Here is a 25,275-nt window from a genome sequence, read left to right as displayed (position 1 = left end):
GATGTTTAACGTGTGAGGTCACAGGCACAAAACATCCGATTTGGTAAACTTTGATTCAAGTATTTGTTGTACGATACTGAATATGCAAAAATACCTCCCCAAAAAAATAATAAGAGTATAAAATAGCTCCTGAAAAACTCACTTATGTGTGCCTTTAAATCTACTCATGGATTACAGATATTACTAAGTAATCTGGTGTTTTAACTCTTCTTTAAAACAAATGTACAGATGCTGTGATGACGACAACTTTAAGTAGAAAATCATGTTAGATAAGATAATCCTTTATTAGTGCCGCAGTGGGGAAATTGCAGGATTCAACACTGACACTCAACAACAAGAGATTTCAATCCCCTTAGAAACAAACTCATGTATTGAATACAGATGACGATCAACTGCGAGCTTAAACGAGTTGTTTTATACTTGAAGTTGATCAGACACTGCTGTCGGTCCATGCAGCCGACTTATTTTTGTTCATGTCATCTGTCGAATTTTTAATTTGTTCAGTCTGAAGATTTTTGGGGCCAAAAAAAAGGAAGCCAGTTCATGCAAAGAAGCCAGAACAAGCCAAACTGAACGCCTGAGCTCCGTCTGATGGAAGCGTCACAGCTAGAAACTACAAGGAGGACACTTTCCTTTACAGCTAACTTTGAGTCAATGGCTTCAATTCAGACATCTGCCGGCTCTAAAATCATACTCACCTGGAGCACGTTTTATCTAACATGTTGGTTTCTGATTTTTTTTTAATGTACTGAAATGTGTAGAAAATCACCTGCCAGATGTGTTCTGTAGAAGGAGAGTGTCCTGTTGTAAGAACTAAACAAAAGAAACACCCTCCCCAATCTAAAAACCAAAAGCTCTGGGGAGGCCGAGGGGGGCGGAAAGGTTAGAAAACCAGTGGTGGTTGAGCGGCTGGGCACCTGCCTGTCTATGGGTGTGGGCAGAGCACGGATGGAGCATGAGAAGAATGAGGTTTGGGAAGGGGTCGAGGGGGGAGAAGGTGAGGAAGAAAGAGGAGGAAGAGGAGGAGATGGTGGTGGACAGACGGACGTGGCTTAGAGGTCGACGGTGGGCAGCTGGCTGCAGGCGGACTGCGAGAGCTTTGCCAACACTCGGGACAGGGCCCGGTTCTCAGCCTGCAGCCGCTCCTTAACCTGCCGCAGGGCCTGAACCTGCTTTACCTGGGGGAGGTTCTGCAGGGAGGAGGGGTAGGGGGGGGGGGCAACAACAACATAAGAAAACAAAAGAGAGGGGAGGACGCACAGAGGAGAGGAATAATAGCGGAAGAGGAAAAGGAGGAACGTGTTTAACACAAAAATCGAGAGAGAAAAGGTTTTAATGAAAGACAAGACAATATAAATTAATAGAGAAGGAGGGGGGGTGAGGGGGGGGGCCGAGGAGGAGGAGAAGGAGAAGGGGGGGGACAGAAGAGGAAGATTGTTAGAAAATGGGGACAGATTTTGGAAACCGACGGAACGGTTAAGAGCTTTCCAGGTTCAGCCTGATGCTTGTAGATAGAATGGAGAAGTGACACCGATAAGATCGGCCAGCTGCCCGAAAAATAAACACTTTGTTATCACAGCGATGGGAACAACGTTCGCGTACAAGAATGTAATCTGCGCTCCTGAAATTAAGACAATCAGTTTTCACGAACAGGAGCATTTACTTGGCCCGCCTCGGTAGAAGAGCTTAAATGTTATGTCGACATTGATTACAACAGCTGACCTGAGAAGCGCCCCGAACAGAAGAAGAGACGCACATTTAGCAGGTGAACCAGGAGGCCGACATGAGGCGGGGGTGAGGCACCGTATTGGGCAGAATGTAAAACGGGTTAAGTCCGGAAATCACACATGTAAGAGTTCGAGGTTGTATTATATTCTGGATTATATGCATTATATTACATGTCTACACATTTAAATATTCAGAACATTAGAGAGATACTCTTTCTGGTGACCCGTTACAGCTTTATAGCCATAAAATACATTTTTGTAACTTGTCAAATTTAATTTCTGATTACGACTGCACGATATTGACGACGCAGTATTTTAAATGCAGCATAAGTTAAATGCATCACTCTGGTGTCCTTTGAGAGGCTAGATCTGTGAAGAACTCTGTGCTCTTGTAAATCATTTGAATCATAAACACGCTGGCTGTACATAAGCCGTGACGCCGCGGCAAAAATGGTCACGCCCACAACGCGAGGTCAACGAAACGGAGTCCGCGTCCTCGGTGCGACCCCCGATGCACTGAGTTGGTTGATCCTGGTTGACGGTTGTTCCAGAAGCAGGGGGCCGGAAGTGTAAGAAGATGTTTCTCCATTTGTATCAAGCAGCAAAGAAAAAAAAGTTGTGTTTACCCCGACAGAAGTGTGTGAGAGTGATTGACGAGCTTTAAGAGCTGCGTTTCATGGCAGATGAGTGTGTCTCTGGGTTACTTTCCCCAAGAGGATTAGTCCGTTTTATATTCGGGCCAATACGGTATTTTGTGGGTTTTTTTGTATGTGATGGTTGTATTTTCTTCATCAGCCATATCATATTTGTCCGGCATTAATAGCTCCTTAATAAACAGGCATGTACACACAGAATATTTCCGGGGAATTCCCTTTCTTGTAGTTAATCCTTCCTACTGGCAGTAGGATTTCACTCCCCTGCTCGTGTTTCCAGATTCTAGAAATCATCTCGAGTACAATGATCATAACCCATATAAGTGACGGCTAAACCATGAAAATAAGACCCAAGTTGTAATAAATCAATATTATATCTCAAGCAGTTGGTATAACGTACAACTCCTTCCAAAACAAATGTAAAAAAAAAATACAAAATAAGTGATTCAGATGTATATATATAGAGGGACACTCAGACATAAGTGACGGCTGTTAGCACTATGTAGGAACTCACAAGTACCACCTACACACTAGCTGTGATCTGGACTCCATTAATGTGAATCTTCTGAACCCCACTGCACATGAAGAGAGAATACAATGTGTGACTGTGTGCGCTGGTACCTTAAGTTCCTCCTCCATCTCAGAAATCTTCCTTTCTAGAGCTCTTCTTTCCTGCGGGAGGAGAGGGGGACGACAGGAGAGCAGGTTAACTCGGGACTCATACTTCATAAGAGACGATTAGCAGAAAGCACACTGCATCCAATAAGGTGGGGCAGACGGTGAGGGTGTAGCGGTAGCACACACACTTGAACACACGCAGGTCTTGTGAGGCGTCTGCAAGCAACAGTCAGTAACAGACTTACATGTTCAGTGGAAACACAATTTAGATTTTAAGATGTCCAAAGACGGGGAGATGTAGATGCTTAGAGGTTGTTAATGGTAAGTTAATTACATTATTCATGGTGGGATGGGGAATAATATATATATGACATTCTTGTATTATACAAAGTTGTGAAGACGAATGGAGGACGGTCTTAAAGTTACTGCAAGGAACTTTTAACTGGTTGCAACAGTCTCAGTTTATTATCCGATGCCTCTATACGACCTACATAAGCCAATGAGACGATGGGACCGTGTTTCTAATCGGGATTTTTAACGCCCCGACATCGCCAGATGACCCTCAACATCAGATTGAACGATTCACGACATTCATTAGAAACTTCTGCAGCTCCGACTCCAGCAGCAGAAGCAGACAGGAGGGGATCTGGTGTTTGGAAACACTACTGCTTTTGTCCACAGGGAGCGCCAAAATCAACACAAATTATAGTTCCTTGTAGTAGCTAAAAATAATGGATGGATTTAAAAAAAAATCTAAGAGGTTATGGTTTAATGGCGACACAGCTCTGCAGCTGAAGACGTCAGCGTTATTACTGAATGAGTGAGACAAAAAACAACATGAACACACACATGCAGAGGTTCCTTCAAAAGCAATTTAACAGTCAACACTTGCTCTACTTCCTGCATACATTGAGATAATCACGCACACACACACACACACATAAAAATAACAAAGTAAGCAGTCTTGAGAAGAGGTGACCACACGCTGCCTCTGAGGTTTTAAAAACAGGTGAGAGAGAAGTTGGCGGTGTTCTGGGTGGCGAGGAGGGAGGAAGTCCCTTTGACCCCCGACTACATGTGTGACACGACAGCCAGCAGCAGAGAGTAGACTGATACGGAGAGTCAGGTTAGGATCATACCACTACCCAGATGATATTGGGGCCTGCTTGTTACCTTCAGACATAAACCCATTGGTAGTGTTACCAGCATGTTTGAGTTCTAGATTTGCTTTGAGATAAACTTGAGACAGAAGTTACACATATCTGTTACATGTATAGTGTTGCCAAACAAAGAAAGACATTTGTTATAGAGCTTAATAAACTGTCGTTACCCTTTTCTCCATCTCAAGCTGTGATCGGTCGGCATAGCGTTCCTGCCTCTGCAATGGGAGGAGGGGGAGGAGGGAATAAAGATTTGTCAGGATGTCCTAATCGTCTTATTAATACTGATCAGATGAAGCAGTGAGAGCTCGGCGTACCTGTGTGGCCTTCTCTAGTTGTAGCTTCAAGTCTGCCAGCTCCAGGTCTGTGTCACGTAACTGGGCCTTCAACTTCTCGTTCTCAGCTAAGATCTGCTCGTAGAGCTGCAGGGAGGAGACGGACACATCCAACAGTCATGAAGTGGAACAAGCAAAACACCAAGGGATGATGAACAATTTTAAATATGGCAATGAAAATATGTTAAAACCTAAAAAAGGTTGAGCCTTCCACATTGTGGGGGTGTAAATATATCAATAAAATAAAAACACACACACTTTTTCTAAATAAGGCATAATAAGTCTTGCAGAGCTGCACATAGCACAAAGAGGCCACTGCGTGAAATATTGTCATATTGATTATATCATAAACATTTTTCATACACGCATTTTATGTGCATGTCAGAGAGAGCTTATAGTGATTGACGTGCTCTAATCATTTGCCAGCACTGGGATTAAACGCAGGATTTGACTGAGCCGACGCATCAGTTCACGCGGCGCCTCACGAACCTTCTTGTAGTCGGTGGCGTCGTCTCGGTCCAGTCGGCTCGAGTACGTCCTCCGACTCTCCCCGTAGCCGCGGCCGCAGAGAATGTCGTTGCGATCTAGGGATGAAGTGCTGCTCTCGTTCCTACGACAGAAATAACAGGCGACCGTTGACAAATACAGATAACACACACGAGAGCTGATGATAATATTAAGAAAGAGCGTAAAAACATGAAGGGGGTAAAACATACCTGGACAATCTGTCGCTCTGTAAGAAAGCAAAAATAAAAAGCTGATGTTAATGTTGATAAAGATGAAAATGACTTCATGAAACTAGAGATGCACTGATTGAAGCCGGTTCTCTCTCACACACACACACACACGCACACGCACACGCACACGCACACGCACGCACACACACAGCGAAGAAGACATAAAGCTCCAGGAATCAAAACATAAGCCGCGGAGGAAATGATACAGAGTGTGTTGTTATATAGTTTTGTGAGACCAGTTTTCTTCTCGTTCATGTTGGATATAGTGGAATACATGGCCAATTATTTTCAGTTTGATTTCAGTCATCCAGTAACCTGGAGTGCTTTTATTTTGAGATTTGTTTGAGTGAGAGTGAAAGAAGGTCTTGTTACTTTGTGTTGTTTTGGAGAGAAAATTAAAGTTGTTTAATAGTTGTACGATGGAATCTGCAAAAAAAAAGTGCCTCAAGGCCCTGAGCATCAGATAGGGAGGGTCGGGCTTCCAGCTATTTATAAAAGCTATTATAAAATTGCCGTCAGCTTCCTGAGGCGGACGGCGGGCGGCGACGCGACGCTACACATCTGAGTCAAGAAGTCCTGAAGCCTCCGAGGGAAAAACAACGGATCAGATAAACAGCCAGCGTGACAGAGGGATCATAATGGGTGAATAAGAAAGCAGTGGTCTTGTTTTGTGTTCTGAGTTTTATAACTTCGCAACATTAACTTTTTACCAGTCTTTCACACGTATTCTCTGCTTTACTTGCGAGTGCCCGGCAGGAATGCTTTCCAATCTGCATGCAGAGATAATTGCTCGTTTCCTCATTTAGTGCTCTGTCGTTGCTGCTCCACCCTTTCTTCTGTCCGACTGAAGGTGTGTAGATCCCTGCTGACTATACTCAAGTAAACGACGACCGTCTGCTCTCTGTGTTATTGCTGCAAAAGAAACTCCCATTCAGACAGGATGTTCATCCAGCCAGGAATATTTTCACAACACTGCTGCTTTCTGCTCTTCCGTGCGATAGTATGAACACATTTAAATTGGCTGGAAAAGCTCATGGATAGTTTTTATTGTTTATTTCTGCGACTGGAAGAATGTTTACTCCATGTCTTACAATGTTCATTTTGCCTATTGCTGGTTCCAATTCTTATTGAATATGACGAAATAAAGAGCAAAAACTGAAGGTTGAAATGCGTTTCATTGCTCCTGAATCTCATTTCAAATAGGAAAAACTCTGACATCTCATTTGTGTGTGTGCGTGTGTGTGTGTGTGTGTGTGTGTGCGTGTGTGTGTGTGTGTGTGTGTGTGTGTGTGTGTGTGTGTGTGGGCTGACCCCGGTGACCCAGACTTCCTTGCCTTTGTATGTCTGCATGTTTTTAAAACCCACTGATCTATGGCTGAGGCCGCTTTTGGTTTGCAAGGTCACGGCGGCAACCAGACAGACAATCTCCAGAAAAAGGAAGCGAGGGGGAACAATAAAAAATTCAAAGGCTGCACAGACGGTGCGAAGGAAAGATTAGTGGGAGGGGAGGAAATCTCAGCTGCACAGGGAAGAAATGTGAATATCAAAGACTACTGGACTTCACGAGATGAGACATGAGAAAGGACCAGAATGGACAATAAAGGAAGAAGGGCAAGAATAAAATGGAGGTCGGGGCCACACAAGAAAAGAAATAGGACTTTGGTTTGGGCTGGAGGGCTCAGTTTGATCTACTTTCTACCTGGTGTGTGTGTGTGTGTGTGTGTGTGTGTGTGTGTGTGTGTGTGTGTGTGTGTGTGTGTGTGTGTGTGTGGTGAGTTACCTGTGGCTCTCCCTTGCCGCTGCCCTCCTCCGAGTCGGACAGCTGGTCAGGGTCATTTTCGTCACCCTGGAATCAAAAGCGCAGATTAAAAAAGGGTCACAACCCAAATAATCCGAGGGGAGCAGAAAAGTGTTATGAACTGCTGCTGCACCTCATCAAGAGCGCTTTAAATACTTATGAAGGCGAAGAAGGGTGATCTTTAAAAATCTCTTACATCTTGGGTCCAGAAGGAGACGCCAGTGGAGCGCCTCTTCTCGCGGGGCCGCCTGCGATCCCGTATGGAGCGGGGCTGAGACTTGTCCTCGCCCTCCTTCTCCTCCTCCTTTTTGTCCATTTCTGTCCAATCGAGAAGAGCGACAGCAGGTTAACGTGACAAACGCACGCCGGCGATATTACTGCCACGATACCAAAATGACAGCAGAGAAGAAAGCTTGCAAAATGAAGCTTGTATAAACTTACAGTTAAAAGCATCTACTACATTATTCGATCTTTCAAAGTCAGCTTTAATGTGCAAACATACAGAAGATTTGAAAGTATGCTCCTCTCCTGTCCAACATATTGAATACAGATAATAATAATAATAAAGTGCAAATAGGAAGAAAAAAAGAACATATAGACAACATATACATTAAGAAAACTATTGGTCAGCGTCAACTCTTGTTCGTCAACTCTTCAGTAAAAGGAGACGGTCAGCGGTCTTGTGCATTTAACAGAGTTTGCGTCTAAAAGCAGTGAAAATGCACCTTTTATAAATCTCTAAACCATCTGCTTTTGACCTCTGGTCAGTATTTCATGAGAGCACAATTTGACTCTCACTATTTTGACATAAACATAATTACTGTATGGGCATTTGCACATCAACAAGAATTCAAAGTGGAAAACGGGAAATGTTCAGGTTAAACAAGCCAATGATTTGACTTCAAAAAGACACGATCGGGACAACAACTTGACTTGGCTCGAGTTCAGAGGGGAAAGAAAAAAAAAAAGAAAAAAAAAAGAGGCTATTATGTTCATGGGAGAACAAAGAGGTCAGTGTTTCCTTCTGCTGAAAAGACTAAAACTGCCTTCTATTTTCCCAGAGATGCTTCATGGATTTATTTGTTCAGAGAGGAGTGACTTAATTTTAAACGCAACCCAATCCCCATCTGTCTGGATGCCTGTAATCAACGTGTGGCAGTTTGCCCATGAGAATGTGGACCTCGCGGTTTTCTCTCCATCTCTGAACCGCGTCACTGATACCGGCACGTGTTTTATTGCGTTTATTCTCTCTCTTTTTGTGAAGTTAGTCTTCCTTTTTTGGTGATGCTTTGCAATGTGGGCAGTTGTTGCCAATGCTGGAATGGCAGTTTTTTTTGTGTTAAAACATGCTTTCGCTATGTGAAGGGAGATGCACGCACATCTGCATTTGTAGAACAGCCAATAGGAGCGCCCTCTCTCTGAAATGACCAGCGATTGGTCAAAGTCTCCCGTCACAGAGCCGAGAGACGGTTCAGATGTCTGCTTTTCTCTCAAGACCACTTTAATTACAATATGCTGAAAGGTTATTATGGATTAGATCAAACTTCCCTCCCCAGCTTTACGATAACCAAAGCTGGCTTTTTAACCGTGTTAGCACACCTATTTAAGAGCACGCACAAAAAGACTGGATCAGATATACGTTTTACAAATAATCAAATAGTTCTTCATTAGAACAGGGGAATAAAGTTATCCACACTTTAACAACCTCATCACTGGGGTGAATTGACCCAGTCAGGGGGAATTCGATTGGCCATATACTGTACATGTAGCTGCTGTAGAGGTGTATATACTGTACATGTAGCTGCTGTAGAGGTGTATATACACTGTACATGTAGCTGCTGTAGAGGTGTATATATACTGTACATGTAGCTGCTGTAGAGGTGTATATACACGGTACATGTAGCTGCTGTAGAGGTGTATATACACGGTACATGTAGCTGCTGTAGAGGTGTATATACACTGTACATGTAGCTGCAGTAGAGGTGTATATACACTGTACATGTAGCTGCAGTAGAGGTGTATATATACTGTACATGTAGCTGCAGTAGAGGTGTATATACTGTACATGTAGCTGCAGTAGAGGTGTATATACACTGTACATGTAGCTGCAGTAGAGGTGTATATATACTGTACATGTAGCTGCTGTAGAGGTGTATATACTGTACATGTAGCTGCAGTAGAGGTGTATATACACTGTACATGTAGCTGCAGTAGAGGTGTATATACACGGTACATGTAGCTGCTGTAGAGGTGTATATACACTGTACATGTAGCTGCAGTAGAGGTGTATATATACTGTACATGTAGCTGCTGTAGAGGTGTATATACACTGTACATGTAGCTGCAGTAGAGGTGTATATATACTGTACATGTAGCTGCTGTAGAGGTGTATATACACTGTACATGTAGCTGCTGTAGAGGTGTATATACTGTACATGTAGCTGCTGTAGAGGTGTATATACACGGTACATGTAGCTGCTGTAGAGGTGCATTTGGACGGGAAAGGCACCAACCTTTTTCCGTGTCTCTGGAGGAGCGACTATAGGAGGATGTGATCCCGGTCAGACTGTTTGGCCTGTTGAGGGAGCTGGAACTGGAGGACAAAGCGGTGCTAGTGTACGGGGTGGAGGCAGTGCTGACTGTGGAAATGGCGGAGGTAGAGGAGGAAGACGATGGCCGGTAGCGCTGGTGAGGAGAGAGAGAGAGTTGGGGGGGTATTCAGATATTCAAGGTGTAGATTAAAAAGGTGTTCATACAGTAATTGGTGGTTACAAAAGCTTGTAGCAGAAACGTACCTCTTCGAAGCTGCGGTACTTCGATCGGTAATCGTCTTCCTTGACCTCCAGCTCCTTCTTCTCCTCCTGCTGCTTCTCCTTGTCCTGCTTCTCTTTCTCCTTCTCCTCCTCTCGGGTCTTTGGGGTACGACTCTTGTCGAATGTTTTCTCGGCCTCTTGCAGGTCTGTCAGAGTCACACCCTGCAAGAAGAGAACGATGCACCATCTTCAGAATTTGAATTCTCTACTTGGGATGAAGAATTGAAGACTGGAATAAGTCTACAAAATGCCATTTAACTTTCAAAATTAAACATTTAGGCATAATGGAGTAACACATTTCCACATCAGAGGAGATAATATCGGTTAACGAACCTGAGTGGACCTCCTTGACTGCCGAGCCTGTCTGGAGCGAGCTTTCCTCTGGGACTCTGACTCCTCGTCTCGCACTGGCGTCAGATATGACCTAAAACACACAGACGCCCATACGGTTAATTATTTTGGAACGGAGAGCAAAAACACTAATGACTAGCATCAGATGACTGCTGAGATGGGCCAACTGGATGAACACGATTATTGTATAAATAAGTCTGGCAATTGTAATGGTTGTGGATGGGAGCCTGCCACCGGACAATAGTGAAAAAAACAAAACTGTATTTTAACCACGCAGAACAGACGAGTTGCTGGTCTACCGCTGCCTCGATCGGTTAGTTTGTGTTATTGCGTGACTTTGGTGTTTTAAAACGGTGACTTTCTGATTCACCAAAGTCACACAATAACCCAAACCAACACACCGATGGAGGCAGCGGTAGACTAGCATTCCTTTGTTTTGAGTCTCGTGGCTTTGAAGACAGCAGCGATAACAGCTTCAGTTCCTCATCAGAGTCTATCGTCACTGTAAATATGGTTGTTTCTTTTAGGAGTCTAAAAACATTTTGTGTACGGTAAGAAATGCTGGTGGAAGAGGATTCCCTGTTATGAAGATGTATGTGGAGCATTAAAACACATTTCTGTTTCCTAAGATAAAGAGTTATAACCCTTTGTAAACTTTAGTTACTGTGGTAAAAGAGGATACACATCTCTGCATTTAACCTTCGGCGGCTACAGCATCGGGTTGAACCGGCAGCACACATGCTAGCACTTTCTCTCAGCGTGCCTCTGGTGGCCACGCAGAAGCATCAGTGCAGCCTCGGCCTTGAGGGGAAAAGTGCAGCTTCTGCACACTTTCCTTAAAAGGAAGAGTCGCTGGAGCGGTCCAAGCTCTGAAACCGCCCCGCCCCACTCCCACCACGACAGGTGGCTTATTTCAGCACTGCAACAGGAAGATATGCACTTGACCCTGCTCGTGCAAACACATGCTTTCCATAACACTCTCTCCGTCTTACATGCAGACAGACTCTCTCCTCCCCTCCCCGCTGTACAGTGTTGAACATCGCACACCCAGACACACACACACACACACACACACACACACACACACCCTGTTCTCAAACAGAGGAAAAGCATCCGGGTTACTGTTTGACTGATGGGACCTTTCTGAGGTTCATGCCAATATTTCTTAAAGCTGCTTAAAGTAAATGTTCCAAGTCATGAACATACAAAACGAATATAGTAAATAAATACAGTAATCAAATAATACAATTTTAAAAGTACTCGTGCCAAGAGACAAAACACAAAAAGAAGAAGAACATGATGCTATGGGACGCTGCAGGTCCAAAATATCAACACCAATTAAAATCTCAGAACTAAACAAAACTACAAATTGTACACAAACAAAGAAATATGCATCAAATCCATCATATCCAAGGCCAATAAGAAAAGGATGATGATTTCCCATCCAACAACAGGCTAGAATCAGGAAATAAAAACAACAATTTAACACTAATCCAGATAACATTAACCTGAAGGTAATAAAACAACAACACAGCGGCACCGTCGGATATTTAAACACAAGAGCACACAATGGTAAAATAATTCACTCCTCTTGTTTTATGCACTGACAAAATATGTTTGTTATTCCAGTACTTTTCTCAATGTTTTCGCGTGGTATTGTTTTAGTATCAGCATAGAGATAAACTCATAGTTATGGTATTCTGACAGCAGGAGTGTGCTTGCGTTACCTGCGTCTTTCAGAGCCAGTGACAATGCCAGTGGTGGTAGTGGTAGATATGGCGCTGGTGGTAGTGGTAGACGTGCCGGTCGTAGTAGAGCCAGTGTTTATAGTGGGGATGACTGCAGCAGACTCCTTCTCCTTCTCCTTTTCCCTCTCTGCACTCTCCTCTGACCAGTACCTGTTTACACATACAAGCATTTTAGAAAGAAACATGCTCAGCCTGACAGATTATTCCATTTCAATTGCTTCTAAGCGAAGCCACATGTCTGCTGGCAGCCTCTTTGAAGGTCAGATAATGTAGCATTCCTATACCCATATAAAATGCAAAGGTTTATGCTACGAGTCTTCCCCTTTATCTCCAAATAAGGACAACATATCCCAGAGTGTGTTTCAACGTTTCAGGAAAAGTGGATTAAACCTTCTGATAAAAAGCCACAGAGTTATAAAACTAGTGGAACATCTACAGGCTCTGCATGAAAAGGTGGACGCTATCCCTTTGTTCAGGTCCGGCTGATGGCTGTGATGTTCGTGTACCTGCTGGTGAGACTGGTGGAGCCAGTGCGGGAGGAGGAGGAGCCCAGGCTGGAGAGCAGGCCGCGGTGGCCTGTGGGCGAGGTAACAGATGAGGTGGTGGTGGTGGTCGTGGAGGGGGAGGTGGTCGAGGAACTCAGGTCCTCGTGTCTTCTGCCAAAAGAGCCGCTGGGAGGACAAAACGTCAAGACATAAAACACATGCAGAGTCAGCAAAAAGCCAGAGCGGGACACAAATACAGACCGCAAATTATTTAGTTCAGAGGCTGGAGTTAATTAGTCGATTCATTAGATATTAGCACCCTTATTGCTTACTACATCTACATCGTCACTGCATGAGATTAGGGGGAAAAGAAAAGAGTTTTGTATTTTAAGTGGGGAAAAATATATCAAATCCATGCCAAATCGCCTAAATTCTGACAGTGTATTAAGGCTATTGTCTGTCAAAAACAATACATTACAGAGCCAGGGGACGGAGGTATTATTCCAAGAAAAAAAAACTCAGTAATTCTCTGAGATTAAAGTCACAAATTTATCAGAAAAGAAATTCTCAGGAAAACAGTGTTTCAGTTTGTCAAAGAATCCCATTTCGTCCCTTTGCAAGGCCAGTGTTTGACATATTCTATTATTATTCTATAATGCCTAATCCAGACCTAATCCAATTATACTTCAATCGGATTTAGCAAAAGGGAATAGTCATGATTGTATTTGGATTGCTGTGAATTGGGCCTGATACGGATAGAACAACATGCTGCTTTTTGAGTATGATTTTATTCTTGCAAATCTTACCACTTAAAATCTCAGAGAATAATTTCTTATAAATTTACAATTCTGAATTTTTCTTTGAACATTACTCCCCACCCCAGCCTCAAATTTGTTAAATATGTATTTTATTTATTTACCCTAACTGGCACTAACTTCCCATCACAGTTAAAACAATAGTGAAATCCTCTACAGGAAATGGTTGTGATATTACTGGTTTAATTGGTAAAAAGTAGCTCCAACTGTCTTTTTGAATGAATCCAAGCATTTTATTCTGGATATTCTAGGAAGGGCTAAATGTTCTGTAAATTTTGTCTAAGTGGTAAAAATGACAACTGATTGAAAAAGGACATTTGAAATCTTGCCATCTCTGAACATGCTTTCATTGATCGTACAGAGTTGTCAAAGTTTTACTCAATCAGTATTCAAGCTTTGCAGGAATCGGAAACATTCCATTAAAGATCAAACAACCAGCATGACAAGTTTACTGGAAGCTTTGGGCGAAACGTTCAAATCTGTGCTCTGGATTAAGAGATAACCGTACACCAGACTGCATCCAGAGGCTAGTCCAACTCTTTCTCGATATTCAATTGGACATTGAATGCAACACGGTACACATGGCGGGCGCTTCAGCGGAGCAGGGACACGCGGTCAGAGAGGACAGGTGGGTGTGGAGACGGCGGTGCCCCGGGCGAGGCTGGTGTACCTGCGGTAAATGCTGTAAGACTGGTAGTGGGAGGAGGGTGGCTGCCAGGGTTTAGTATTACAGGTGTTAGGGTCCAAGCTGGAGGTGGACGAAGACTTGGCTGGCACGTCCCGCGTGCTGCCGCTCCGCCCTAGTGCTAGCGTGTGGGAGGTGCTGGCGTGTTGGCAGGCGGGTGGGTGGGCGAAGAGAGGCATGTTAGCGGTGGAGGCACACACACACACACACACATATATATAGTATAAGAAACATGGATATTTTAAGACTATTGAGCTTGGCAAACTATTGCTGCATTCATGTAATATGGGGATCAAAGCAACATAGAAGGTTTCATGGAGAAGCCATAAATTAGGATTTTTGTAGATTTTTGTCTGCAAACACCTGGTTTTATTATGAATTAATATGTTTTCCCATATGACATGCATGCAGCATAAGTCCATGTCTAGGTTTTGTGCCACAAACAACTAGGGGAATTGGATTTATCTGGAAGCCAGACAGGTATATAGGCTTGTTAAAATACAATGAGTAATGCATTGCAAACCGAGTGGCACAGCAACCTGACAGGACAGGTACAGTCATGCAACACTCTGTGGCAGTGAAAGAGAAAAGCTTCCTCAGTAGCCGCTGTTGTGCGTGGAAGCATGTGCGTACACATCTCTAATGACATCATCCGAGCGAAATATACAGCAGATGATTGATAAACAGCCATCAATGCCGTCTACGCAGTGGATTTACTTCCACAGCTATGTAAATCAACCTCCCAGTGGATGAAAACATCACATGGAGCAGAGATGAGGGATGGAGGGTTTGTGTCGCAGCAGAGGCTAACCTGCGCTGGTAGCTGGGGGTTCGGTTGGTGGAGGCGCTTCCTTCGCTGTTCTTCAGGTCGTCGTCCCAGCGCCGCCGGGTGTACGAGCCGCTACGTATCAGAGCAGTAGAGTCCCTGGGGAACCACAAGCTTCAATAGCACCTCAGGCTTCCCCAAACAGATCCTGACACGGATACTAGATCTGTGTAAAATAATTATGTCCCCCATTTAACTTAAGTCTACCCACTGTGACATCTACCCAAACCATCGCTGGCCAACATAACTAACTGAAGGCAGTTCTGAGGGCCACACACGCGACATGCAGAGGCTTATTGCCTGCAACACATAGCAGTGGGCAGCAGGGGGCGCTCGTGCCAATGCATGTTTGCACAGAGCCACTCAGCTCCCGGTTTTCACCTGTTTTCCTTCTCGTCAATGTCTGAAGTACTGGCGAGTCTCCTGGGGATGGTGGGAGCCACGTAGGCGAGACGAGTTCCTTTATCCTTTTCCTGTAGACAGAGGGACATAAACAAAGGACCTATGTTATGGAATATTTGTTGTATCAACTTTATTTACTATTAAAAAAGTATCTACAAAGGATGATTTACTCATTTTCAAATACATATTAAGCTGGTAAATGGTAAATCCAAGAAAAGAAGCTAATTGTGGCTAAAAGAAGGAAAAACAATGACTACAATTTCTATTCTATACAATAGTTGACCTTCTCTTTGTCTTTGTTGTCCAGAGAGGAGGAGAGGCGAGGGCTCGAGGCCGAGCGCATCACCCCGGTCGTGTCCTTCTCCCGCTGAGCCTCCTTGGTGGCGGTGATCTCCGCTAGCGCCCCGTAGCTGCCCGTCTTCCTCAAACCCAGCCGCCACGACGCTGGAGACTCGTCCTTCCTCTCCTCCTCCACTTTAGTCGAGACCTTTCCAGCAGGCTGAGTGGGCTGAGAGAAGGTGGGGAGGGACAGCGGTTTAGTGTGCAAAGTAACCATTCAAAGTAGTGTAAAGTTTCATTAGTTGTATTGGTGAGTAGCACAAACGTCAATTGGGTCAATAACAGTTTGGATTAATCTCCAGGGGCTGCAAAGATGAGACCATTAGGAGGACGTTTTCGTCAGGGCATGCCAGTTAAGAGATCACATCCAATGCCACAACTACCAGACTAAACGTTATTTCAGAGTTAATGCAATTCTCAAAATATGATAATTATGTAGCGCAATCAAAAAACCTTGGAATAAAAAATTAAAAAAAGGTTTGATTGATTTAATTTGTTGCCAGACCAGAAAACTAACTTTTTTAAGAATTGATGCAAACATAGCCGTGAGCGAGTAAACCAAAACACAGAAGCAACACAGACACACGGTGAAAAGCACAACCAGGACGGTCCTTTTTTGGGGTGTTTTTTTTATACAAGTGACAGCAACACCATGTGGGGTTGATGAGTGAAGGTCAGCATCGCCTGGGTCGGGCCAGGGCGGTTAGAGGGGGTGGTGAGTACTTTGTCAGTGCACAGGTGCATGTAGGATGAGAGAACAACTCCGGTGCACACCAATGCCTCACCATAGGTTTTTTGGGCACTAGAGAAATGCCAGTTTTGCGCAAGCCTTGACGCCACAATGCAGGACAGCCTGGCTCCGCCACAGGCATGAGGGGAGTAATACAATCAAACTAAAGCCAACCGAGACAAGAGCCCAGGATGAGGAAAGACGCAGAGAGAAGGGAGGGCAGGGAGGAGGTTGACAGAGAAAAAAGGCCAGAATAAGACAGAAGCAGCAGCAAAAGAAACACACTTTACGGCAAGGACAGTTGTTTTTTTTAAAGGCGTAGTCACACCACACAATGCTTACTGCCAAACCAGTTGGAATAAGTGACAGATCCAACAAACATTAGGTAGTGTCAAAACCTGGATGTTGTTCATGCTTTTCTCACTCTTGTCAGAGAGAAGACATTGTGATGTGTGAGCACGAGGCTTTAAAGGACAAGAAGATCGTTGCGATTAAAGAAGCAGAAGGAAAAAGGAACAAATATCGAGAGTCTTGGATTGGTGGCCGCTGTTTGCAGGACATCGACTAAACGGTGCAAATTTGGCTGTAAAGGAACCCTCCTCTGTCGGCTGCATTCTGGAGTGTGAAATTATGATGCAGTCTGAAATATCACAGACTTAATGGAATGAGGCTTTTATTCAGGGGATTAGCTTTTAGTTCTAAATGTTAATTTTGGCCACACAAAACACCTAATTTTCCAACAGTTAAACTGGTGTAAAAAAAAAAAAAGGAAAAAAAAGGAGTGAAAGTAGCCATCTGTTTGGGTTTGGTACAAACAAGACATGACAAACAAGACAAGCAACTTCTGTTGATGGTTTGAAAAGCCAAAAGTTAGTATTATCCTATTTTGTGCACCCTGTTTTTAAATCCATGTTTTATTGATTTGTTTCTCTTGTGAAGCACCTTGAGCTGCATTTGATGCAATGAGGTGCTACACAAATAAAGCGTATTATTATTATTATTAATAATACCCATTATGTCACATTTAGTATTTGTTTAAACCTGTGGACTTATGACGCAGACCTTCCCTTGGAAAAAGTCACCAGGTTCACTGCTTGGCCTCATTTTGCCAGCAGAGGGCAGCAGACTCACTACCATGCAAGCCCTTGTTTAACAACAACAAAACACTCACTCCACTCTAGCCTCCTGGGTTCCTAAAAGTCTCCAGAGTAAACTGTTAACATCGTTCAGCCACCAATGAACTGTGCCGCCCGTTGCCATGTTGGTTAAACGCCACCGACGATTAGTCGTAAATGTCATTCCCAGGGCCTCCGTGACATTTGTGAGCTGTGTGCGCTCATTGTACTGCAACACGGAGAGCAAATCACAAGCAGGGACAACTATTTCTGCAATGGCCTGGAGTATGAACTGAAAACTCGTTTACGCAAACCCCCAGCAACTTCAGCCGACTGTGAAATGAGGTTTGTGTTCAAGGGGGAGAAAAACTAAATAGATGGTGAATTTCATTTGATTTGTGTACAGAATGAAGCACCGACAGAGCACAGCGGAGGTACTACTTGAAGTAGCTTGAGGGTAGACTAGTGACATGGTTACATCACAGCTGTGCTGCAGCATTTACTTTCCTTTTTTAACATTTTAAAAACCAATCAGCTGCTAATTTGAGTGAGACCCGTCTGTTTTTGTTTTTAATGCCAGTTCTGCGACAGCTGTCTGTGCAGGGTGGGATGATGAAAACTTGACCACCAGGTCGCACCTTATTTACCGGTGAAGTGGGGGTTGTCACCTGGTTGGTTGGGCTAGTCGGAGGCGAGACTGTGTTGCTGGTCGGGGCGGGCGTCGTGCTGTTGCTCACCGATGCTGAAGGCTTGCTCTTGTCTGGAGGGATCATGAAGAAGAAAAAAAAAAAGTGGGAGAGTTGTTGGAGTCAAACGACAATTAATGAAAAACAAGAATGCAGTGTTGCAGTTAGAACATGCTCTATGATAATTATGTGATTAATATAACTGACAAGCAGTGAATGCTTTGTCTTTGGACCGGAATTGCTGCAGGCTAAAATGAAATCACATGCAAACACAGTACCTGCTTCAGTCTCCGACTCTGAATCTTCGTCGTCCTCATCCTCACTGGAGCAGCTAGATTCGTCCTTCTTCCCCTCCTCTTCTTCATCCACCTTCTCGGGCTCTAAGGTCTCGATGCGTGGGGCGATCTTCTCCGGCTCCAGAAGCAGAGTTTCTTTGCTGCAACACACATTTAAACACCATCAGTAAGCAACTACAGCAGTATTTTTGGACCATAAAGAGAAAATACAAGTCAAAGTCCCAGATACAATATGAAATATTCAAACTTTTACGTACGTTCGTGCTGTAGCTGGCTTAATAAACATAAAACTAATTTAGTGGGGCCATTTTCGTTGATTATTTTTCACCATCAAGCCATTTACCTCTTGACAGGTTTCAGAGATTGGTTGTTGTCCTCGGTGGTTTTCGTTTCAATCAAAGGAGATTTCTTAACTTCCTTCTTCTCACCGATCAGCTGGAATAAAGAAAACAAAGACAATCTAACAGAGGAAAACACAGCAAGGCATACAATCTTAAAAACACAATTAATCGCAGTAAAAACGCCTGAATCTCATTATTCTTTACCAATCAGGTAAACAACTACCAACCACATTTACTTACCAGAGTTTGTTTCTTTTGTAGTTCTTCCAAGTATCCAAGAACATCTTCGTCTGCTACATCCAAAGCTGTCTGGCCCTGAGGGAAAGAAATAAAACAAATGTTACCTAAAATATAGAGATTGCACAGCAATTAGTGACGGGACTCATGACAGTTCCTCACCATTTTATTAATGAGGTCCATGTCGCATAGATTCTCCACCAGTATCCTACAGGCCTCCTCTTTGCCCCAGTGTGAGGCTGCATGTAGAGGAGTCCAGCCATCAAAGTCCTTAATATTTACATCATACCCTGTTTGGATTAAAAGCCTGCAAGGATGATGGGGTGGGAGTGAGAGAGAGGGAACAAAAAACAAGGTTGTTAAAAGATTAGTTTACAGAATCAAATCCAAGAAGTCAAGATTTTCACATTCGAAGGTGCCGACAGCGTCCAGGCTTTAAGGAGTGCGTCAGCGTTCAGATCAGATTTATGAGATGCAGAGTGCACCCCCCTAAACACACGGACACATCATCTGAGAATCATAGTCATTGCCGAGCGAGAGCAGAAGGATTTTTTGGCAAATTTGAAAGCTAATATTTCAGCACATAAACTTGTCATGATTTGAGGAAACATTTAGATCCCCCTCTTATATACTGTCGTGGTGCTAAACATCAGAGAGATCATAGAGCCATCCATGGCAGTAGAGTATGCTGGCCGGCTTCCCAGACCAGATCAACAGGTGGCTGCAGTTCCTTTCCTCGAGCGGCGTATCTGTATTAACAGAGACGAAGTCGGAAGAACGCGTTGACAAGACGCAGAGACCGAGATGTGTTTGGCTTTAGCAAAGAAAACACCCGATGCTAGGCCTCACCGCTGCCGGTAAACCGTATTTATATAACACGACAAACTGTAAAAGCTTTGTGCAACAGCAAGCAAACAATGAGTTGGTTGTTACATTTGTTTTTTTTTGGTCCCCAACAGAGAAAAAAAAAAAACACCAGTGAACTCAAGGCCGCCGCTTACTTTAAAACCTCGACGTATCCTTTCGCGGCGGCTACGTGGAGCGCCGTCCCTCCGGACTTGGTGTGCCGGCTGTCCTGGATCTGTCCGCTGTTGAGCCACTGCCGGGCGTCCCTCAGCATGACCCGCTCCTCCTCCTTCCGGGCTGCCTCGATGTCCACCCCTGGTGAGAGACAGCGGAGGCCGACACCGTCAAAGTGGTATTAAAAGGATTACCCGCTACTTAGAAACAAGCTGCCAGCTGTAACACTGAACCCAGAGAACGGAGGAGCGAGGTCGGAATCACATCAAGGTATTTATAATGACTCGACTTACATCCAGATAAAAAAGGTATGGGAATGTTTGGAATGTGTGGTATACATAGAGTATGTGAGTATAGATTAATATATTTTAATACACAGCCATGATATGGATCTTTGCTTATTTAGATACTGCTGATAATGGGACAATAATAATAATAATAGCTATTAAGTCTCTTTTAAACAAGATTTAACCCATGCACCTTTGTGCTTTTATGACATTGTTTTGAAAACCTCTATAAACACTAGAGGGTGTTGTTCTGCCTCAGCAAAAGAAATAAAAAGTTGTGTGCCAAACTTCTTTCAATTTTTTCTATGAAATAATGTCTGCAATAAAAACCCCAAACACAGGCCTCGTCCAGTTAAGTGGGTCAATATATCGAAGCTATATGCTGCATGCAGAGACACCGGGCCTGTATTGTCTTGTTGACACCTGGTTGGAACACGAGACGGGGCTAAAAATGCGCCGCTGCATGAGCCGCTGACTCGTCGGCTGAGTGTTAACTGTGTTGAACTACATAAACCGCGGTCCAAGGATTGCTCTGGGGCCGGGGCCGGAGCCAAAACTTCAGCTGATCTTAAAAGGTTTTTGTTCTACCCCCAAGGATGCATCATCGCTTATTTCCTGACACTCGAGAAAGCTCTCAGATTGCCTCGAGCTTTGAAACCAATGAAAGAGGACATCTGCGCCTGCTGAATGGTTTTGGCTGAAGAAGAAGTGCAGGCAGAGGAAATCTTTACACAGAGGTCCCGCCATTGCTAGCTGGAGAGGAGCAGGGGTCTGTTATTACACAAGAAGAGGCAACAAAGTCGCTAAGAGACCTGCTATGAAATCTTTTGCTCTTACAAGTCAACCTACAAGTTTACAAGTTTTAAATATCAATAGAAATCCGCTTTCCAACACAGGCTTAACTTGAACTTAACTAGCTCTGTAATCGTAGTTTGATTGAAACTGGACATGCTCATTAGTGGGCGGAATTCTAAGAAAGAGAAACCAAAGTGGAAGAAGATGACTCAGTGTCTGGGTTTATGTTTGACTGGATTCAAAGTTTCATTTCAAACATTTCAAACCAACTGACTCTGACAGAGACTGCTCCAGCGTCTCACTGTGGTTGGCTGGTCAGCGCAGCAGGAACTTGGTAATTCCCACCAATATATTGTCAAGATTGTTTTGTTTAAAAGGTTTCAGAAATCCAAAAGCTCTAACAACTTCAGCTGAATAATTACAATACTTTATGACATTACTGTAATAATAAATACAAGTGTGAAATGGGATTAAAATGTAAATGAAAGACTTTTTGACAAGAAATGTCATGTTCATTAGTTTCAAAATGCTTAACTTTTAGATATTGAAAGGGCATACAGTGCCCGATATGTATGATCTAACTCAAATTAAAATAAAAAAAAGGTGAGACAGAAATGCTACAACTGGAGGAAAATGAACCCAAACTTCCTTAGAAGGCAGTTAATTTAAAGAAGGCAATGGGAGCTGGCCAGGTAGGCCAACGTCCCGTGATCTCTTGGGAAGTAGCCTACACTCGGTCTATAAAAAGCAGCGAGCCTAATGGCCCCTAAGTAGAACTACAGAACAAGAGGAGCAGAGTGGAAGCGTTGGCAGCGGATCAGAGTTGAGTTTTTACAAGAGAACATCTTCCACATGAGATGAAAAGGAGAAAAATCCAATAGAACCAAAAAGAGTACTCTCTTCTTTTACCTAACTGACGATACACCTACAGTAATGTTTGGTAAAGACAACATTGAATATCTACAGAAATCTAGAAAGCACCAGGATAGACTTAAGGGCTACTGGCTTTTTTAGAAAAAAACAAAAGAATACATAACAAATAATGGTTTTATTCTGAGCCATTAGGAAACTACTGTCGGAGCTACTTTACCTAATCAGGGTCAAGGAGAGGATCAAGAGGTTGTCTCTGCCAAGGGGAAACCATGGTCACTTGCTAACAAGTTAAACCTCATGACTGGTATCTCTTTGAGAGGAGAAAATCACATTACAAATCATACAGAAGCGTTACACAACAGCTAGTTGCATAATGCTGCCTCTCTCACAGAGAACTGAGCTGCGGATTGTCTGCAGCTGCCCTGAGGCCAGGAGGAGCAGCGCAAACACACTCTGCAGTGTTTTATCCCGAAAGCAGTTTAATAGGCAAAAAGTACACATTATAATTATATGAGCATGGTGAATGAAGATGCATATTTGGGAGGGGTTATTTTGCATATGTTCGTGGTGGATCTGAAGCGGAGGGAGCGTGCGGATGCTCCGGATCAGGCAGCTCCTCTGTTCCGGCAAATGAAAGCTGACAGCCGCCGCTGGCCGAGATGATTGAGGTTCGGCTGGGCGTATGTCTAGCCGTTGTTATGCAACAGGGAAAAGGAGCGCTACATCCAAAACATCACTGATGTCATGTGCTTTTAGAAACACTTGGACCTCATTTGAAAAGAACAGTGACGTGACAGACAGCTCATATAAAGCGTTTTTCTAGACACTAGACAGCAAACACTAAAGCACACTGCACTTAGAACTGTGTGGATATAGTGGAGGCATTATCCTGTATATTACCTGGAGACTGTGCCTCTTCTGACCCGGAGTGCAAGCCTATTATATACTACTAAATAGGGCTTCCAGGGCTGGTTTAGATGTTGCATTTCACACCTTACTGTAAACCATCAACGGCCGTGGTTATAAAATGTAGCATTTCACACTGTGGTAAAAGAGGGAATGTAAAGCTTGCTTTAAAAAAAAAAAGGTGCCACGGAGGAGGGCAAGCCAGCCGACCTTTATTAGTGAGCTGAGGAGCACCCCTCTGGCCCGGGGCCACTTTGCACGTCTGAGCGAGGCCTCTCACCGTAGGGGAGGGCCTTTCATCATCTCAAGAATGCCCCGGCTCAAAATAGAAAGACTCGACTTCTCGGTTTCGAATCATCACATGAGTGTTCACAACACGGCTGGGTGACTTTTCCTATATTATGTAAGTTGTATTCAGGCAAAGAAGTGGAGAGGAAAAGAAGAAAAGACAGCAGGTGACTGACAGTCAGCAACATACTCGTACGTGCATGAAATACACGTTGGGCTGCCATTTACATGCTAAACACATCAGGACTGTTTATTGATATTTTTAAGCTTGATCACAGGGTAGCACTTGATACTTCTGCATAAAAGGATGACAGTCTATTTTAATATTTGGCTGGTTATCTTGGCCAACTCTGGTGCAGCGACAGCAAAGTTCATTAATGATCACTGTCCCCGTTACATAACCCACTAAAAGAAAGCAACGTGCACGAACGCATACAGTTTTACCACTTAAACGATCGTATATTACGGTCAGAGTCACTTGAGACACTTTTGTAATTTTTCATGGACGCACGTTTGCGTCGGGAGAGAAGGACGACGCAGAAGTCTAATACGAACTGGACGGTGGAGTTCATGACGTCTTGAATACGGTACCTTGTCTGTTGATCTCATTCTGAAGGAGCTCCTCCATCGCCTCCTCTTCAGCGATGTCCAGAGGGGTCTCGCCTTCACTGTTCACAACTCCCACACTGGCACCCTGGCCGATGAGATACCTGCAGCAACAACAACAACACACACACACGTTTTAACTTTGAACCAAGGAGGTATTTATACAAACATCATTCTACATTTTTCCCCAAAGTCGGGTTGTTTTTTTTTGTACTGAAATGTTACTCTCTCTTCTGACGAGAGAGAAGGAAAGGAGGCAGAAGGAGAGAAGGAAAGGAGGCAGAGGCATTTGTCACTTTCAACTAACTTTCACTCTCAACTAACGAGGAAATAGTTGAAGGAGGAATTGTGTGATGACACGTTCACTAATAACACTGATTATGTTAATCTGATTAATTACCATATATAAATGGAATATTAACTGTTACAAAACCTTTACTGCTTAAAATCCTTTATAAAAGACCTAAACACAAGCTGATATGAATGTTCTTTAAAAAAATAAATATTTTTTGAGCATCAACTAACTGGATCCCTTTTACATGAAGCGATACGTTCGCGTAAATCTTTATTTTCATATATGATTTAGTTTAATTATCCCAAGTCTTTGTCTGCATGACCATTTACAGAGCATGATTTAAACCATAAAACCCTCTATAGCTTACAGCTGACAACCAAAATACACATTTAACACTTAAGATATAAAAAGGCCCCCAGCAGAGGTTCAAGACTTTTTTCTTCTTCTTTTTACCCATTCAACATCTTGACTTCAGCTGCTTCTAGTTAAAGCTGCGGTGAGACTCGGGCCCTTCTCATTAAACCAACACACCACTTGAAACAAGCTCACTGCTTATGACTTCCCCCCCCAAACAGCAACTAACTGACTGCAGCTACGTTTCAAAGTTTTACATCTCCTTGATTGGACTTTCTATTCTGCCTATTTCGGGTCAACTCTCCTTGGATTGATGGCTTTGTGGTATGTAGTCCCACTGTGGGATTCTTAACCAACCCTAGCATTAGATGGCTGCGGTGACACCATGGGATTCAAGATACAGTCCTGCTGCTCTGGAGTTCCCGTTACTGTGAATGAGGATGCTGGGATTAAAATTGGTCGACTGGGAGCTCACCACCCACATCAGCTTGCTGAGTTTTTTTCTCTGTGACACAATTTCTCCATTAGTCACCCGTATCGGGCCGACCACTTGACCTTTTCATTCATTAGGAGACAACAAAAAACGTCTTGTTTCCTGCAATACTAGCCCAGTGTTGTGCTGTGTTCAAGAGGCCTGCTGGACACACAATTGCTGGGTTTGAAAAGTTAACACTAAAATATCTCTACTTTTTCCTTTTATAAAAAAAAAAAAGGCCAATAAATAATTTAATTACAGCATAAAGACCATGTAGAAATGAGCTTTGCAACTCATTGCTTTACTACTACATGTGTATCGGCTTACATCTTGTTGCACTTGTTACTTTTCTGGGAAGAAAAAAAAAAAGATAATAATAGTGGGAATAAATCTGTAGCCCGGTTCCTGTAATGTAACACAGAAGTAAAGCAGGTCACAGCACACTCCCAACATGTTGAACAATGACTACAACTGAGCTC

The 25,275-nt window shown here is 43.5% G+C and overlaps 1 protein-coding gene across 1 annotated transcript in view; it reads right to left on the bottom strand.

Moving 5' to 3' along the window:
* The window catches only part of ppp1r12a (protein phosphatase 1, regulatory subunit 12A), a gene marked incomplete at its 5' end in the record, with an annotated part of 48,204 nt that overhangs the window by 2,534 nt on the left and 20,395 nt on the right, over positions 1 to 25,275 (bottom strand). Inside the window, 23 exons of the mRNA XM_079235799.1 lie at positions 3,002 to 3,052; positions 4,329 to 4,376; positions 4,476 to 4,580; positions 4,983 to 5,103; positions 5,210 to 5,226; positions 7,011 to 7,076; positions 7,225 to 7,346; positions 9,542 to 9,713; positions 9,824 to 10,003; positions 10,175 to 10,265; positions 11,920 to 12,090; positions 12,447 to 12,611; positions 13,911 to 14,063; positions 14,737 to 14,850; positions 15,133 to 15,224; positions 15,437 to 15,661; positions 17,976 to 18,097; positions 18,302 to 18,459; positions 18,663 to 18,754; positions 18,901 to 18,975; positions 19,060 to 19,204; positions 19,899 to 20,058; positions 23,658 to 23,776. Of these exons, the coding sequence (XP_079091925.1) occupies positions 3,002 to 3,052; positions 4,329 to 4,376; positions 4,476 to 4,580; positions 4,983 to 5,103; positions 5,210 to 5,226; positions 7,011 to 7,076; positions 7,225 to 7,346; positions 9,542 to 9,713; positions 9,824 to 10,003; positions 10,175 to 10,265; positions 11,920 to 12,090; positions 12,447 to 12,611; positions 13,911 to 14,063; positions 14,737 to 14,850; positions 15,133 to 15,224; positions 15,437 to 15,661; positions 17,976 to 18,097; positions 18,302 to 18,459; positions 18,663 to 18,754; positions 18,901 to 18,975; positions 19,060 to 19,204; positions 19,899 to 20,058; positions 23,658 to 23,776 (2,764 nt within the window). The remainder of the gene's footprint in view (positions 1 to 3,001; positions 3,053 to 4,328; positions 4,377 to 4,475; positions 4,581 to 4,982; positions 5,104 to 5,209; positions 5,227 to 7,010; positions 7,077 to 7,224; positions 7,347 to 9,541; positions 9,714 to 9,823; positions 10,004 to 10,174; positions 10,266 to 11,919; positions 12,091 to 12,446; positions 12,612 to 13,910; positions 14,064 to 14,736; positions 14,851 to 15,132; positions 15,225 to 15,436; positions 15,662 to 17,975; positions 18,098 to 18,301; positions 18,460 to 18,662; positions 18,755 to 18,900; positions 18,976 to 19,059; positions 19,205 to 19,898; positions 20,059 to 23,657; positions 23,777 to 25,275) is intronic.

This window comes from Taurulus bubalis, assembly GCF_910589615.1.
Source record: "Taurulus bubalis genome assembly, chromosome: 20".
Classification (NCBI taxonomy): Eukaryota; Metazoa; Chordata; class Actinopteri; order Perciformes; family Cottidae; genus Taurulus; species Taurulus bubalis.
This window is presented reverse-complemented; position numbering and strand designations above follow the sequence as displayed.